At 40.3% G+C, this 15,645-nt stretch overlaps 1 protein-coding gene across 3 annotated transcripts in view; it reads left to right on the plus strand.

The window, feature by feature from the left end:
- Positions 1-15,645, plus strand: part of SVIL (supervillin) — a 190,144-nt gene that overhangs the window by 103,962 nt on the left and 70,537 nt on the right. For 2 of the 3 annotated variants that reach the window (XM_008071246.2, XM_021719137.1), the window contains exons 5-7: positions 2,930-2,987; positions 3,105-3,256; positions 5,938-6,604. In XM_008071246.2, the coding sequence (XP_008069437.1) occupies positions 2,980-2,987; positions 3,105-3,256; positions 5,938-6,604 (827 nt within the window). In that variant the 5' untranslated portion in view covers positions 2,930-2,979. Of the gene's footprint in view, positions 1-2,929; positions 2,988-3,104; positions 3,257-5,937; positions 6,605-15,525; positions 15,607-15,645 lie in introns of all 3 variants that reach the window. The other variant, XM_021719136.1, reaches the window with a different exon arrangement.

Genomic DNA, 15,645 nt, shown 5'->3' on the forward strand with positions numbered 1-15,645 from the left:
TAGAAATAGACTGATAAGTAATTATTTGTTTGCTGGAGGCGGTTTTTAAATTTTTCATTAAAAATTCACAATAGATCTCCACTAAGAGTTAATAAACTTCAACAATACATTTCAAGTATAGTTTCATTGATGACATCATTTTATACCTCAGTAAAATGATTGGAGAGGACCTCAAGGTGTCATTTCAAGCACCCGCTGCCTTAATGGATACTAGCTTCCCTTTGGGGAACAGTAGGCTTGAGACAATTTCGAGTTTGAATCTAGGCCTGACTAAAGAGCACAGTGACGGGCCAGTGGTGTCTGTGTTGGGTAACCTAGGGTCTGGGTGTCCAATGCATAGGCTGCCTGTTGGAAGTCCTGTACTGGGTGGGATCAGTAGTTCTTATTGGTTCTCAATCCAGGACAGTTCTCAGGAGGCTTTGGAAACATAGGAGAGCATTTTTGTGTCACAGTAACTGAAGTGATTTCACATTTAGTAGGAGAACCAGGGAAATCTACCTCCTGCAGTGCAGGCTCACAACAAAGGCATTTTCCAGCCAGAAGGCCATTAGCACCCCTATTGCAATCTGTGAGCTCCTCCAGAGCCAGTCTTCTGAGTCTGCAACCCTGGCAAGGTGCATCTGCATGTCTGTTAGGTACTGTCCAAAGAACTTTTCTTCTCATACCCAGGAGTGAATCGCTATCTATGACAGTTCACTGATGGATTGCATAGCCTATTTTGTCCAGAAAGGGACAGAACTCTCCCTGGACAAGTAGGATAACTTGACTTGCCCACTGTCCCTCTCTCTGCTCTCTCTGCCCTAGGCTTGAGGTTCCACTTCTGTGATTAACTACTGTTCTGGTTCCTTTCTCATATCATCTTAGTCCTTATAGAATATTACAGCAGGGTGGAATAGTAGTAGGAAAAGTCTAGCTTGGTTGTGGCTGGGAGGTTTGCTTCATCTCTCAATTAGTTGATCTTTCCTTCTAGAATACAGGGAATAAAGAATGGCAGGAAAGAACTTGCTGCTTAGCTTTTCACATACTACAGAATCTTTTATAAAACTCTTCAGTTGCATAATTTATTTTAAAAACTTAAAAATTAGTTAAACGTTTAATGAAATGGAAGTGACTTACAGCTGTCCCTAATTAAAACAAAAGATGTATATCTTAACTTTTTTCCAGTGGAAGTTACATGACACACTCCATGTTAATGTTTTTTGTATTCACCCAGTTGAAATAATTTGGGACGAGAAAAAGGAAAGTTATGCTTTCCCATTATGCTACTCGGGACCCATTGATTTACTTGATTTCTCAGTTATGTATTTGTGGCGTGGGTTTAAGTCATCTCTTTCAGAGCCCTTGGAATTTGGTTGCAGTAGCTTCTTGAGCAGTCTTATGAAAAATAGGGCCCCATTCTCCTCTTTGGGGCTTAAATAATTAATTCGAACTCTTTGGTTTTTGTTATCCTCGAACATATTTTCAAAATATGTACTACCAGCCATTAAAGTTTTATCACCATAATCTCACTAGAGCTAATTTGTTAACTAGGAAGCTATTATTAGCCAAACTTTCTCTCCCAGGGCAGCATGGCAGGATGCACTGTTATTATTATGCCCGTGTCTTCTAAATAGGAACACAACTAATACTGGAGGAGGCACATCTCAGCTAGTCTGGTTCCTGGGAAGGCCAACTGAGAAAGACTTTTTAAAAGCCAGAGAGAGAGACTTTTGTTGAATCCTTAACAAAATCCAATTCAACTGAAGTTTAAAGGTAGTTATCATTTAAAAATAAATAAATAAAAACAAGGCTTATATCTCTGAACACAAAAGGCAATATGAAATTTATATGTGTATAGGTGTAGGTTTGACTCAATATTAAAAATTACATTAAAAAAATAAATCAGAAATGGAAGCAGTTGAAAATTAAAATCCATGCTTGCACTCTCCCTTCTTTGGGTTTCTCCTGTGACTCAGCCTTTTGAAACTTTTTGTTGGCCCCAGGCTATCCTGCCACCCACTCTCTCTCCCACCCGGTTCTGAGTCCTCAATGGGAGTCCTCAAATGAGCCCTTATGAATTAAGGCAATTGAGGAGGAGGTAAGAAGAGAGACCTTTATTCTCCTCCAATTTTGGCCATTCTCCAAAGAATCGATTGTCTGACATCTCCATCATGTCCCTGTAGTCAGTATCACATGAGAAGCTCTCACCCTCAGCAGAACATTTGTTCTGGTCATCCAACACTTCTTGAAGAATTGGGGTAACTACCTTATCCATCATCCACCAAAATTATAGCAAGGAAACATGCTAACATTTCCTTCCAGTGAAAGCCAGTGAGGGGAGGCTTAGAATCTGTATTAATCCAAACTGTGGCTAATCGAGGCAACCACATTAGGTTCCATTGGAAGCACAATCAGATGGCCACAGATATTTACAGATTAAATGACAGGGTGAAATGGGAGTGGCCATGAGCTCATAATGGTAGCTTACGGATCACATGGGGTACATGATACTCATCTCTACTTTTGCAAACATTTTCCATAATGCAAGCGTAGACTACTCTGTTAAGCCAAAAAAAGTTAGAAACAGATATTGGGATTTCTGCTTGAAAACACCTTACTAGAGAGATCTTGCTAGTCAGGCCTCCCTTGGCTCCCAGGATGGAACATTAATAGAACCTGCTCCCTTACCCTGTGTGATTTTACTTCTTCACATAGCCTGTGCCATACATGTGAATGTGTATGTGTCTGTGTGTGCACATGCTTACTTATATGGCCTCTGCCTCCCCTCCCAGGAAACAACCTCCGGGAAAGCCGGAACTTGTCAGTTTTGAATATGGGAACCAAGAACCAAGAATTTGTTCAGTCAACAAATACTGCATGAGTGAAACAATAGGGCATGACTACTAAATACTAGTAGTCATTTCTTTTTGTTCTTTTTCTTTTCTTTTAGTTGCAGAATTAAGAAAAATCTTTGAACCAAAGAGGAAAGAATTTTTAGAAATGAAAAGGTAAGATATGTATAGCACAAAATTGGGAGGTAGAGTGCCAGTGCCTGGCAGAGCCCCCCTCAGTGTCCTTTGGGATTGACTGCTGCTTCACCGTGCCTCTTTTGGTATATTGCACAGAAAAGAAAGAATTGCCAGGCGCCTCGAAGGGATTGAAAATGACACCCAGCCCATCCTCTTGCAGAGCTGCACAGGGTTAGTGACTCATCGCCTGCTGGAGGAAGACACCCCTCGGTACATGCGAGCTACCGACCCAGCCAGCCCCCATATCGGTGAGCACGCATGCTGGAGCCCCATCCTCGAGCAGGGTGTGTGACCCGGCCTGTCACACATTGTCTTGTTGATCTAATGGCCCCGGAAAATGAGACATTCCACAAAAGTGAATTGTGTGGCTAAAATGTTTAATCAAATGTATTTGTTAGAAACAACAACACATGTCAGCTCCACCCTAGTATGGCCCTCCAGTGTCACAGCAGTCAGAAATGTCTCCTTGGCATATTGCTGTCACTGATGACCAATCCCTTCCCCCAAGTCTTGCTGTGAACTGTGTCTGTCTTCCTCTATCCTCAGAGCCCAGCACAGGATGTGCTGTCAGAGGCCCTCTGCAAATGTTTGTTTGATAGAGGAAGGAATGAGATGGGTGCTTCTCGTAGCAGTTCTCCTAACAGGTTTACACAAATGCCAGGCTGCCCAGTGCAGGAGGTGGCTGCGCTCAGCAGTGAGAGCTAAAAGCAAAGCAGGACCTTGAAGGATTAGTGCTTAACGAAACAAAAGTCTATTTAAATTATGTTAATGTGTGTAATTTTTAAACCTATAGTATATTTATTTCCTATTAAACAGGAGGTTTGAGCAAGTATGACTTAACTTTTCCTTGTACTTGGAGTCCTTGTTATGGGCATGAAATATTCAACTTGACCTTAGCAGAGGGTGACACACATAGGCTGCTCTTCACATCCCAGTCCCTGACTCTGAGGCTTTCTGCCTTTTTATAGCCAGTGTTTTCCAGTTTCTTCCTCAGAGACGGTTGTTGATCTCACATCATGTTATCAGTTTGCTGGTCTCTAGAGTTTCGAATTTCCTGTGGCCATGAATGAAAAATCAAGAATAGACAGATCAGAGTGTCAAAATTTATAACCAGAAATAAATCCTAGTGTATATAAAATTTCAGCCTATGTAGTATATAATGGTTTAAGCATCACATGTTATTGAGAAAAAGAATTATTATTTCATAAAACAGTACTGGGAAAATGGGTTAGCTATGGAGAGGGGGAGGGGACATATTCCTCTTCTCACTTTATACCAAATCCCAAAATTAGATCGAGTTACTCATGTGATTAAATTGAAGAAAATAATTTAAAACATAGATTAATATTTAATTCAAGTGGAATGGAAAAGGACTCCCAAAGCACAGAAACAGCTAAAGAAATCACAAAATGACCAGGTCCCTTCACTTGACTACATATCAATTAACGTCTGCACTTCAAAGACAGTCTTACAAATACTTGAACAATATAGCAAAAAGTAAGCCACAAGAAAGTTTGAAAATATTCATGAAGAGGACAACAGGCTAATATTCCTATAAAATTTTACACAAACCAATAAAAATGACACTGTGAACCAATAGAATATAGAGAAATAAGTGTAAGCAGGTAGGTATTCCAGAGAAGAAAAAGGTAATTCAGATAGCCAATAAACATGAAAAATGCATATTTTTATGCTAATCGAAGGCAGGTTTTTAAAAAATGAACACCAGTGTTTGTGAGGAAGCATACATTGCAAATATGAGTATACATTGATACAGACTTTATAGAAATTAATTTGACAGTCTAGCAAGTATCTTAAAATGATGTATCCTTTGGCAAAGCAATTCTACTTTTACTAGTCTTTCTGTTGTGTTAGTAAGCAGAAAATCAGATCAGAAGTTAGAAACAACTGTAATATCCTGCGATATGGGAGGGTTAAATTATCTATAGAATGCATATGAGAAATAATATTATGAAGCCTTAAAAATGATAACTTCATACACAAATAAAGTAAAGGGCATGGGTGTAAGAATGAATGGAATATACATATGAGATAAGAGGATACCACCAGTAAGAGCAGAGTATAGTGGGAAATAAATTGGTTACCTTCAGTAAGAGCAGAGTGTTGTGGGCAATAAGTTGATTAAGAAAAATAAGGTTGGATTATTAAAAGGTTTAAATTGACAGACAAAAGAAAAAAGTGATGACTTCAAAGCAAAATTTCCAAATATAGGAAAGTATTTGATATAGAATATTATTAACATTAAATAGTTTATATAAACCAAAAGAAGAAATCCACTATACAAAAGAATAGAAGGAATACAAAAATGTCAAGTCATTAGTATGCTTATTGGTGGTCTGGGCTTTTACCTTCATGTGGTCTCATGTCCATTTTCTACATCAGGCATGTGTGCTGCAATTGAAAAAAAGCCACTCTGTTAAAAAAAAAAGCAAAAAAACTGGTGAATATCGACAAAGGCTGTACTGTAATGGTTACCATCGTTCCTGTGAAACCACAATCCATCAGTTGTCCAGTTACAGCAGTTCAGTTGTCTGCTATCTTTTCTAGAGGACTCTGAACCTCACCTGTGGCCTCATAAGTGAAATGGTAAACTTAAAAAAAAAAAAAAAAAGTAAATAAATAAGGGGACGTAAGCACCAAGCAAGGACTGAGGATCTCTGGGAGTGAAGGGATGAGCTTCCGTCAGCTGCCTCTGTGAGCCGGTGCCCCCTCCATAGCTCCTGTCTAGTCGCTGAAGACCACCCGCTGTCTCCACAGCCCAGGTGCATCTTTTCTCTATGTGAGAAATCGGTCCTGCACAGTGTGGGTGCCCAGGCATGTCATGTGTGCAGTGTAAAGCATCTTTATGTGTGTCTATGTGTGTCTTTACTTGAGATCTGTATGTATTATCCATGTGATCTTCTTGTAGGCCGATCCAATGAAGAGGAAGAAACTTCTGATTCTTCTTCAGAAAAGCAAACTCGATCTAAATACTGCACAGAAACCTCGGGCATCCAGGCTGATCCATCCTATAGTTCAGGTATCATGGATACCCATGGGCTAGAGTCCAAAGCTGAAAGAATCGCAAGGTACAAAGCAGAAAGGAGGAGGCAGCTGGCAGAGAAATACGGCCTGACTCTGGATCCCGAAACCGACTCTGAATACTTGTCCCGGTACACCAAGTCCAGGAAGGATACTGACGCTGTCGAGAAACGTGCGGGAAAGAGTGACATACCTGAAGAATCCAGCAAAGATTTGAGTGCTCCGTACTCCGGGACTGAGACAATGGGGCTCAGGACCTGTGCTGGTGAACCCAAGGACTATGCCCTCCATGGAGGCGATGGCGTGTCCGACCACGAAGTGCTGCTGAATGTGGAAAACCAAAGACGAGGTCAAGAGCTGAGTGCCACCCAGCAGACCCAAGACCTGCTCCCGACCGTCGAGAGTTCTTCGTCTTTCTCATTCTCGGGCCGAGACTCCTCCTTCACTGAAGTGCCAAGGTCCCCAAAGCAAGTGCACAGCTCCTCCCTGCAGCAGCCCGCCTCCCGGAGTCCCTCCGCTGGTGACTCCCCACTGCTCCCTGAGGCCCGACCCAGGTAAGCATGCAGCCCAGTGCTGACCACCCTGAGCCCTGGAGCACACAGGTGCCTTCTCTTTACCTCTCCTGGGCTCAAGTTTGGGTATTCTCAGCATCCTGTGGAAGTCAGGACTCACTGGAGAAATAACAAGATATACGATCTTTTAATTTTCAGAATATCAAAGTAGTCTCTGCCAAAGAAGCATCACACTCTCTTTGGGTTTTTTATGTTCTGATAAATATGTATCTATGTAGGAAAATATTTCTATTTGTTTTTCACAAAATGGTGGACACTGGTCACCTCTAAGTGACAGTGACACATCTGAAGCAGATCTCTTTAGTTACTGAAATTTATGAAGCCAGACTCACACCATACTTGATCATCCAGGCTAAATTATTTGGTGATATTCACTTCTAAGATAATTAAATAGTACAGCTCCCAAGAATGTATTTTGAGGGCTTTTGTTCAGCTTTATAATTTAACTACTTGAAACTTAGGGACCATGTCTCATATTTTGAAATGAGGGACCTTTGTTTGGGAAATCCACATCTCATAGTAGAAACTTTTTTTATTTACTCTCTATTTAAGGGAATCACATGTTTTCTGAGTAGAGTAAAGAAATCTAACATATTCTAATTTAGAAAGACTATTAGAGATATACAGTCACATTTGGGAATAAAAGAGTAATCTAATTTTGGGTTGGCATATAATCACAGCTAAGTTGTTAGTCAGCCTAGATCACATATGATAGATTCTGAGTAAAATTTTGAATCAGTAATAATAGTAATTAAAACTTTGTTGAGTATTCCTAGTAAAAAGACAGTGTCCTTAATAGTTTTGTGTGAGTTAATATCTTAATATTCAAAAATGTATATAAGTTTAAATGTATAAAAGTCTTAAGACCTAGGGAAAAGCATTGTTGATTTAATTAGTGCTGTAACAAAACAAAGCCACTTCTTTTTACTCATAAGTTATTTTGAAGAGGCATATTGCCTACAGGTATTCATAAACCTAACCTTAGCTTCACAGTGCTGTACTTTCATGTAAAAAACTACAAAAAAGCCAGAAATTATAAGGGAATTCCAGAGAGGCACATGCTTTATTTTTTTAAGTTATTCAAGCTGTATAATTCTATGATTTACAGGCAAAGAAACACAAATCGTTTCATATACTTGTAAAATACCTGAGCTATATTTACATAAGGAGGACTGTAAAATGCATGACAGATTTGACATTTTAAATTAAGATTGACTTTGTATTGACTACAGTTATTCAGTCTATAAAAATGAATTAAAAGCGGATTAACGTTCTGTTTTGATATTCCTTATCTAGAGCCAGGAAATTCAAGTTTGAGAAAGTTATTGTTGCCTGATTTCCATTTGGGAGGAAGTAAGGCAAATAAAAAAAAAATTATAATTTAAAACTACAAAAGAAACCTCTTTGGTGACCTAAATAACAATAAGTGAAAAATAATAACATCATCTGATATGGAAATATGTAACAGAAACGTTTAAGAGGATCAAGACGTGAGGAAAAAGTATCCATAAATATCTTAATGCTGTGTTTGTTCATGGATCTGTTCTATCACTGACATGGAATGTTTTTCTCACTATTATACTGTCTTATCACCTAGTACTGCCAAGTTTTTTGGCTGTTAAATCTCTGAATTAACTCATTCCCATTTCATCATCTTATTTTGTGCTTGCTAACAAGAAGTCCCTTTATTATTTAAATATGAATAGACTACTCATGAATATACCCTCAAAAGATGACCTATAGTGTCCTAAAAATTCAAATGTCAGATATCCAATACTCAGTTTTTGAATATGCTCAACACCAACACCTGTACACACCTGTGCATCTATAACAGAATAATCATTGGAGCTTCTACTTCACTGGGCTATACTGTTTTTAAGCATTGATAAGCTACATAACAGTCTTTAGGATCATTTTATCTGAGTAATAAGTTTACTTTGGAATTATTAAACTGAATACAGTTTATATGATAAAGAAGACTTTTAAAAACTGATTGATGTTAGAGGGTCTTTAGCTCAGAAATCCTGACAGTTGCCCAGGAATTCCTATGAACACCTTGTTCTGAAGAAAACTAAGAACACACATAGTAACAAAATAGACGAAATAGAGTATGAGACACCATCAGCCCCCACTTCTCTAAGCTTTCCAAACCTTGTAAAGTTGGAATAGTAGAAATTGCGTTTTCTGGAGAAGAATCATTACAGAGATGAGCCACTCTTTGTTCATTCAGTCACTGTGAATTTTGGAATAGAATTCAAAGGAATTTGAGTCCTATGGATTATTCAAATTTTTAAACAACCGAGTCCCCACTTTTACTAGAAGCCCTGAATTCAAAGCTCTTGTTGAATTGCTACTTTGTGCATCTTTTTTTTGTTTTTATTGATTTATTTATTTTGAGTTGTAGTCTCACTCTGTCGCTCAGTCTGGAGTGCAGTAGCACGCTCATGGCCCCCACAGCCTCAACCTGCTGAGCTCAGGTGATCCTTCCGCTTCAGCCTTCCAAGTAGCTGGAACTACAGGCACACACTACCATGCCTGGCTAATTTTTATTTATTGTAGAGACGAGGTATCACCAAGTTGCCCAGGCTGGTCTCGAACCCGTGGGTTCCGGCAGTTCTCTCACCTCAGTCTCCCAAAGTGCTGAGATTACAGGCTTGAGCCACCACACCCGGCCTATTTTTTTTTTTTTAAGGCAATGTACCATGTTTGTTACTTTTCAGTAAAGAAATTCACTGCCCAAGTCTCTCAGCTGTGTTTTCTGAGCAACAGAGGTCACTCTGTTCTCAGGCCGCAATGTGACTGGCCAAGAGGAGAATGGAAAGGAGCTTACACTTCATATTCTAGTGGCGAGCAACTCTAGAAAACCCTTGTTCATGATTTTTTTTTTTTAATTACTCTCCTGCGATCCCTCACCACTCCTCCTCCCACTTAGCCAGTAGTGTCACTTGTGACCAGGACATGAGGAGGTTTCATGCAGAGCTGAGGCTGACATGGGAACAGGGAGAGTTGCTATTGGTTGATGATGGTCTGGGGCAGGCTCCCCTTGGACCCCAAGTGCTGTGGATCAGCTCAGGGAGACAGACCAGCACTCTCTGGAATAAAACTTTCCTGGAACACCTTGACTCGATGCAGACTGAGCCACTGAGAAGGAAAGTGCTTATGCGAGGCGTTTGTGATGTCTATCCAATTGCATCTGTCCATCTTCTCTGATGAGAAGTTTGAGTCTAAAACTGTCTCCAGCACTTCCAGCTTGTGTGGCTTTCACTGTTGACGGCCCATCTCCGTGCACTAATGGAGATATCTGCAGGGGAGCACGGCACATGACCTTCTACCTTCTGTCCAGCTCCTTCCTGTCTCTTTGCAGGCAGGGTCTCTGAGCAGGCTGCAGGAGCAGAGTGGAGCCTCATGGGAGGCACATCCCTCAGGAACCCTCTCTAGAGAGGAGGCTGCTCTCAGGCCCTCCTCACAGCTTGCGCTGTTCCCGGAATGGAACCCTTTGCACCTTGCAGTCCCTGTACCCTCAAACATCTGTGCTCTCTATTTTGCTATGGTATGTCTTGACTGTCAGTAAATAGTTAATGTATTCCCCCCCTTTTTTTTTTTCATTTTATTCTGTTCTTACTGGCTAGTGGTAATTAATTCCTGCTCATTGAATTAAATGTAAATATGTCTCCCAAATTACTAGCTACATTGCTTACTCACTAATAATTCAAACATGTGTAAGATTTTAAGTGCAAAATTTTGTCCTTGAGCGTGGACCCTTGCACATGTTGCACCTGTGCATATACACAGTCATTAGCAGCTTTTCCAAACAAGCAACTTTTAGTACATTAAATTAATTTTAATGAGATTCAGAAGTTAATAGCCGTTCTTTTTTTTTTTGAGGGAGTCTCACTCTGTCCCCCAGGCTGGAGTGCAGTGGCATGCACACTCACGGTCACCCCAGCGCTGACCTGCTGGGCTCCGACGATCCTTCCTCCTTAGCCTTCTGAGTAGCCAAAACTACAGACGTGTGCTACTACGCCCAGCTATTTTTTATGTTATTGTAGAGACGAGGTCTCAAGTTGCCCGGGCTGGTCTCGAACCCACGGGTTCAGGCAATCCACTTACCTTGGCCTCCCAAAGTGCTGGGATTACAGGCTGAGCCACCAAGCCCAGCCAATTGCCATTCTTAATGTTTTATAATTAGAAGTTGTTATATAATTAGAGCTGGACACCCACATGGTGAAGCTATTTTTACTGATCTAGATATGACTTCACTTTGGTAGCAGGAAGCACTTTTTAGTTTCTTGACTCTTAGGAGTTACAGGGAGTTAAAGCGTGTCATTATATGCTGTCACATACTTAGGGATGCCTAGCCAAGAACCATGCCTGACCTTTATGGAAACTTAAGGTGAGTTATTATTTCCTGGTAATATAATTCTCCACCAGCCAGTTTTCACACCAAAATATGATCTGTTACACTTGAAGTCACCACCTCCTTGTCCTTGTCCCTAGTGACCCTATAATACTCTCCCAGTGGAGATGACAGGTTATCTCTGCCCTAAGGGGAATTGGTTCACCCTCAAACCCCGCAAAATAAATTATCTATTTGTTTATGAAAACAAGACTTTTAAGTACCTATGTAAACACACATGAACTATTTCTGAAATGCCCCTCATCTTTTTCCCAAATCTCTAACCTTGAAAGGACACAAACAATAAACTCTCTTTTTCACAATAATGACAAATAGCACTGACATAAATAAAAAATTTAAATCTCAGAGCCAGAAGTTACCCTGGAGATTACTTAGTTTAAAAATATATTTTATACATGGTAAAAACTAAAAATTTAAAAAAATAATGTGATCTAGACCATATTACTACTTTGTCAAGACTGAGACCACCATCCATTATCCTATCCATTCATTCAAGTTCTGTGAATCCATCAGAGTTCTTCCTACTACACTCTTTATTACATCAGTGCTATGTTTCATCACAATGGAGGAAGAGTTTGCTATTTTTACCCTTTGAGAGTTGGAGATTTTAAGAAGGGAGATCAGGCCATTATAGAAACATACTATACTATGGGTTTATAAGAGGTATTTAAAAAGCTTTGTCCTCAAAAAATGAAAGCTTGTCCATCTAGGATGATGGAAACTCACTGGACTCTATCTATCTTTCCATGCCCTATCACTTTTGACTCATGGGTTAGTTTTAGTCCTAAGGTAGTTTAAGAAAAGTATATTGAGACTTCAGTGCCAGGCACTGTGCTCCTAGTTGAGCATACCACTTTTTTTTTTAAGTGTGGGAAATAACTACAACACAATGGGGTAAATATGGTTCTGGAGACTAAGGATTGGGTATTAATTCCTCCCTCTTGGAGAGGTGGGCCAGGTCCTCAAGGATAGAGGGGCTTGCTAGACATGAAGGGAGACTGTTCCAGGAAAGATGGCACAGATGCTGGGTGTAGACCTGGAAGGAGGAAGATAGGAGGAAGAAGAGAACCAAGTGGAAATAGTCACGGAGCACCTCGGGTGACATGACGAATATTTGACCTTTACCATATGGACAAATGGGAGGTTCTTGAAGGACTGTAAAGCAAGAGTGATTGATTATGTATTTTAGAAATATCGCTTTTGGGAGTGGAGAACTGGTCTGAAGAATAATCATTTCCTATCAGGGAGGCCAATTAAGTGGAGGCTACAGTTACCTGGACCTGAGATAATGAGGTCTCTGGTTCCAGGTAGGGCTCTGTCATTTATATGGTCCTATTTGGCACTACATTAGATGATCGGAGACATATTGATGAGGGGGTGATCAGGTTTTTGGAAGAGAGATTATATGTAAGTTTGATGACTGGAAGAGGGAGGACAGAAGGAGAAATGGAGGAAGAGAGACAAGAGGAAAGGGGGAGAGAGGAGAGAACATAAGCACGCATGTACCTGAGCAATGGTTGGAAACTAACATGCCAAAATTTAATAAAGTCCTGTTTTAGAGGGGGAAAAAATCAGTGCGCAAGTTCAAGATTAGGGAAACTTTGATTTAACAGCAGTTCAATGGGAGATAGATGTAGTTGACAGCAGGTTCTTTATGTGACTGCCAAAGTGATGAGTCCAGTCCTGGGGTGCATAACTGAATGTGAACTGCCAATAGCACAGGTAGTCGATGGTCTCCCCGTGTTCTGCAGTGACTGGATTAAATTTGGTTAACTCATTCAAATAGGGCCACTGACAAAGAAGAATATGCCCAGAGCAGGGTCCACTTTCCCATCTGCCTTGCTTTCTTGACTTTCCCAAGTGTTTATCAACTTTTCTCTGTCTTGATAGACACTGGAATCATTTTTGGAGTCTCTTACACGTTGGTGCTCAGACTCTCAAACCAGTGTGTGTTTCTCATTATCAGATTGTCATTTTCCCAGAGACATTGGAAAGCTGACGCTTGACTTGGCACAGCAAGCCCTGATGTTATCAGTCTGGTTTCTGGTTGATGATGATTCTACCAGAAGGGGAAAGAGGAAAAAGAGATCATGAACCCAATGAGGTGTTCCATGGATGCAACTTCACTTGCACCCCATGTGAAGAAGGATATTCAAATGTCTAGCACTCTAGAACAAGGCTGTCATACCCAAAGAGGATTTTAGCAGTTTTAATCAGGAGTAAGACATGACACCATGAATTTGGTATTGTTCCAATCTATAAGACTATTAAGGATAATTGCAATGATAGCATTACTTTAGTAAAAGCCCTAAAAGAAGGACATATGCCTTGCCTTAGTCATCTCTACAAAATATTTTTTTTAAAGAGAGAGGAAAAATAATTGTACTTAAGACAAACTCAAGCCCACCTGGTGAGGCTGGACTGACCCTCCTTAATCACATGCCTTGGCTGGGCACGGTGCCTCAAACCTATAATCCTAGCACTTTGGGAGACTGAGGTGAGAGGACATTCATAAACAGACCTGTGAGAATGTTTTGCCTGAGCCCAGGGGTTCAAAACCTGCTGGGTAACTTGGTGAGACCTCGTCTCTACAATAAATCAAAAAATTAGTCAGGCGTGGTAGCGTGCGCCTGTAGTTCCAGCTACTTGGAAGGCTGAGGCAGAAGGATCGCCTGAGCCCAGCAGGTCGAGGCTGCTGTGGCCATGGGCGTGCTACGGCACTCCAGCCTGGGCAAGAGAGTAAGATTCCAACTTAAAAAAAAAAAAAATTGCATGCCTTTTGAATAGGATCTCTGTGTATATCATTTATTTAACACATAAAAACAGTAACTCATAAACATTCTGTACTATGTTGACCATGAAGAAGGAAGGAAACAAGCACGCAAAAAGACTTGGCATGTTCTAGGCATAATGCCCTCACAAACATTTGTTTATTGCTTGTTTCATACATTTGTATTTATTACACAGATATTTCTTGACTTGTGATAGGGTCGTATCCTGATAAACCCATTGTAAGTTGGAAATATTGTAAGTCAAAAATGCATTGAAAACACCTAGCCTACCAAACATCATGGCTCAGCCTAGCCTACCTTGCACGTGCTTAGAACACTCACATTAACCTGCCACTGGGCAGAATCATCTGGCAACCCTGTCCACTGTGGAGTGTGGGCTGTTTAGCTTTGTGATCCTGGCGGGGACCTGGGACTCACTGCCTTTGCCCAGCAACATGAGCGAGTATCATACTGCATATCGATAACCATGGGAAAGATCAAAATTCAAAGTTCTAAGTACAGGTTCTACTGAATGTGTATCAATTTCACACCACTGTGGTTGAAAAATCATTAATGTAACCATTGTAAGTTGGGGACCATCTGTATGTGAAAAGTCAAACTTTGAGTATTACTTCTCTGGCAGTAGTTGTGTTTTGGCTAGTTCCTCATCTCAGTTGTTATGAATATACGGAGCCCAGCAAGTCCCCCTGTGTCTGCATAGGGCTTTCATCTATAAATGCTGACCCAACATTCATAAACAGAGTCGTGAGAATGTTTTGTGGTGATGCTGACCAATTATTCTTGTCAGTGAAGGTCATGATTCAAACGTTGTGTAGCACTTCACAGTTTATAAAGCACTCTATTGTACAAGCAGCATTTAGCCTGAAAATGACTCCATGCAGTCGACACATTATTATATAAACTTGGTGTCTTTTCAAAAGCAAGTGTCTGTTGCTCCTGCTCGCCCCCCCCCACCCAAGTGCTGTGCTGGGTTGCACCACCTCCTTTCTGAGTTGAAGGTGATATTCAAAGCTGTTCCTATGTTCAAATCAAAGCTGAGAAATCAGACCCTTTATAGTTGGAAATAAAATGATTTTACATACACCTTAATTTTTTATTTGCCTTAGAACATCAGAAGGAACCAGGAATTATGCCAACTCACCTGAAGCTCAACTGTTGTGTTGGTTCCATTATTCAGTGGTGCACATAAAAGGAAAATGTATAATAGCATTTTAAAAGGAAAATGTATAATGGCAACTAAAGATATGATCTCGTGGAATTTATTCTTATTTTATGTGTTTGTGTTATTTTAATAAATACTATTTTTATATTTGACTATTAATATCCCTCAACAAAGCTTATGGAAATTAAGTTGCCTTACAATTTTAGTCCTACTTATTATAAGAGCATTGTCTAGTGTTTTGGGCAAAGTGTGACTATAACAGACTGTTTTCTAATAACTTAAAATTACTTGGAGAGATATGTTATTTGGTGGTCTTAGACATTTATTTCTATCCCTCGATTTTAGTAGTGAGCCAGATGTCCTGGAAATTGCATGAAGTGAATATTTTGGCACAGTGTCCTTCTACGTTTTCAAAAGCCAGGATTACTCTTTATCAAAATCAGCCTTTAGGTTTTGTAGTTATACTAAATCTACGTATATGTTGACGTATTAATAGAGGTTGTCTGAAGTCTTGTTTTTTTGTGTACGGCAGTACAGGGAAACCCAAACATGAGTGGTTTCTCCAGAAAGATTCAGAAGGGGACACACCCTCGCTTATCAACTGGCCTTCCAGGTACCTGCCGAGCTGGCACCACTGTGTGGCTGTGCTCAC

This window comes from Carlito syrichta, unplaced genomic scaffold, assembly GCF_000164805.1.
Source record: "Carlito syrichta isolate Samal-C Ts95f unplaced genomic scaffold, Tarsius_syrichta-2.0.1 Scaffold314254, whole genome shotgun sequence".
In the NCBI taxonomy this organism is placed as follows: domain Eukaryota; kingdom Metazoa; phylum Chordata; class Mammalia; order Primates; family Tarsiidae; genus Carlito; species Carlito syrichta.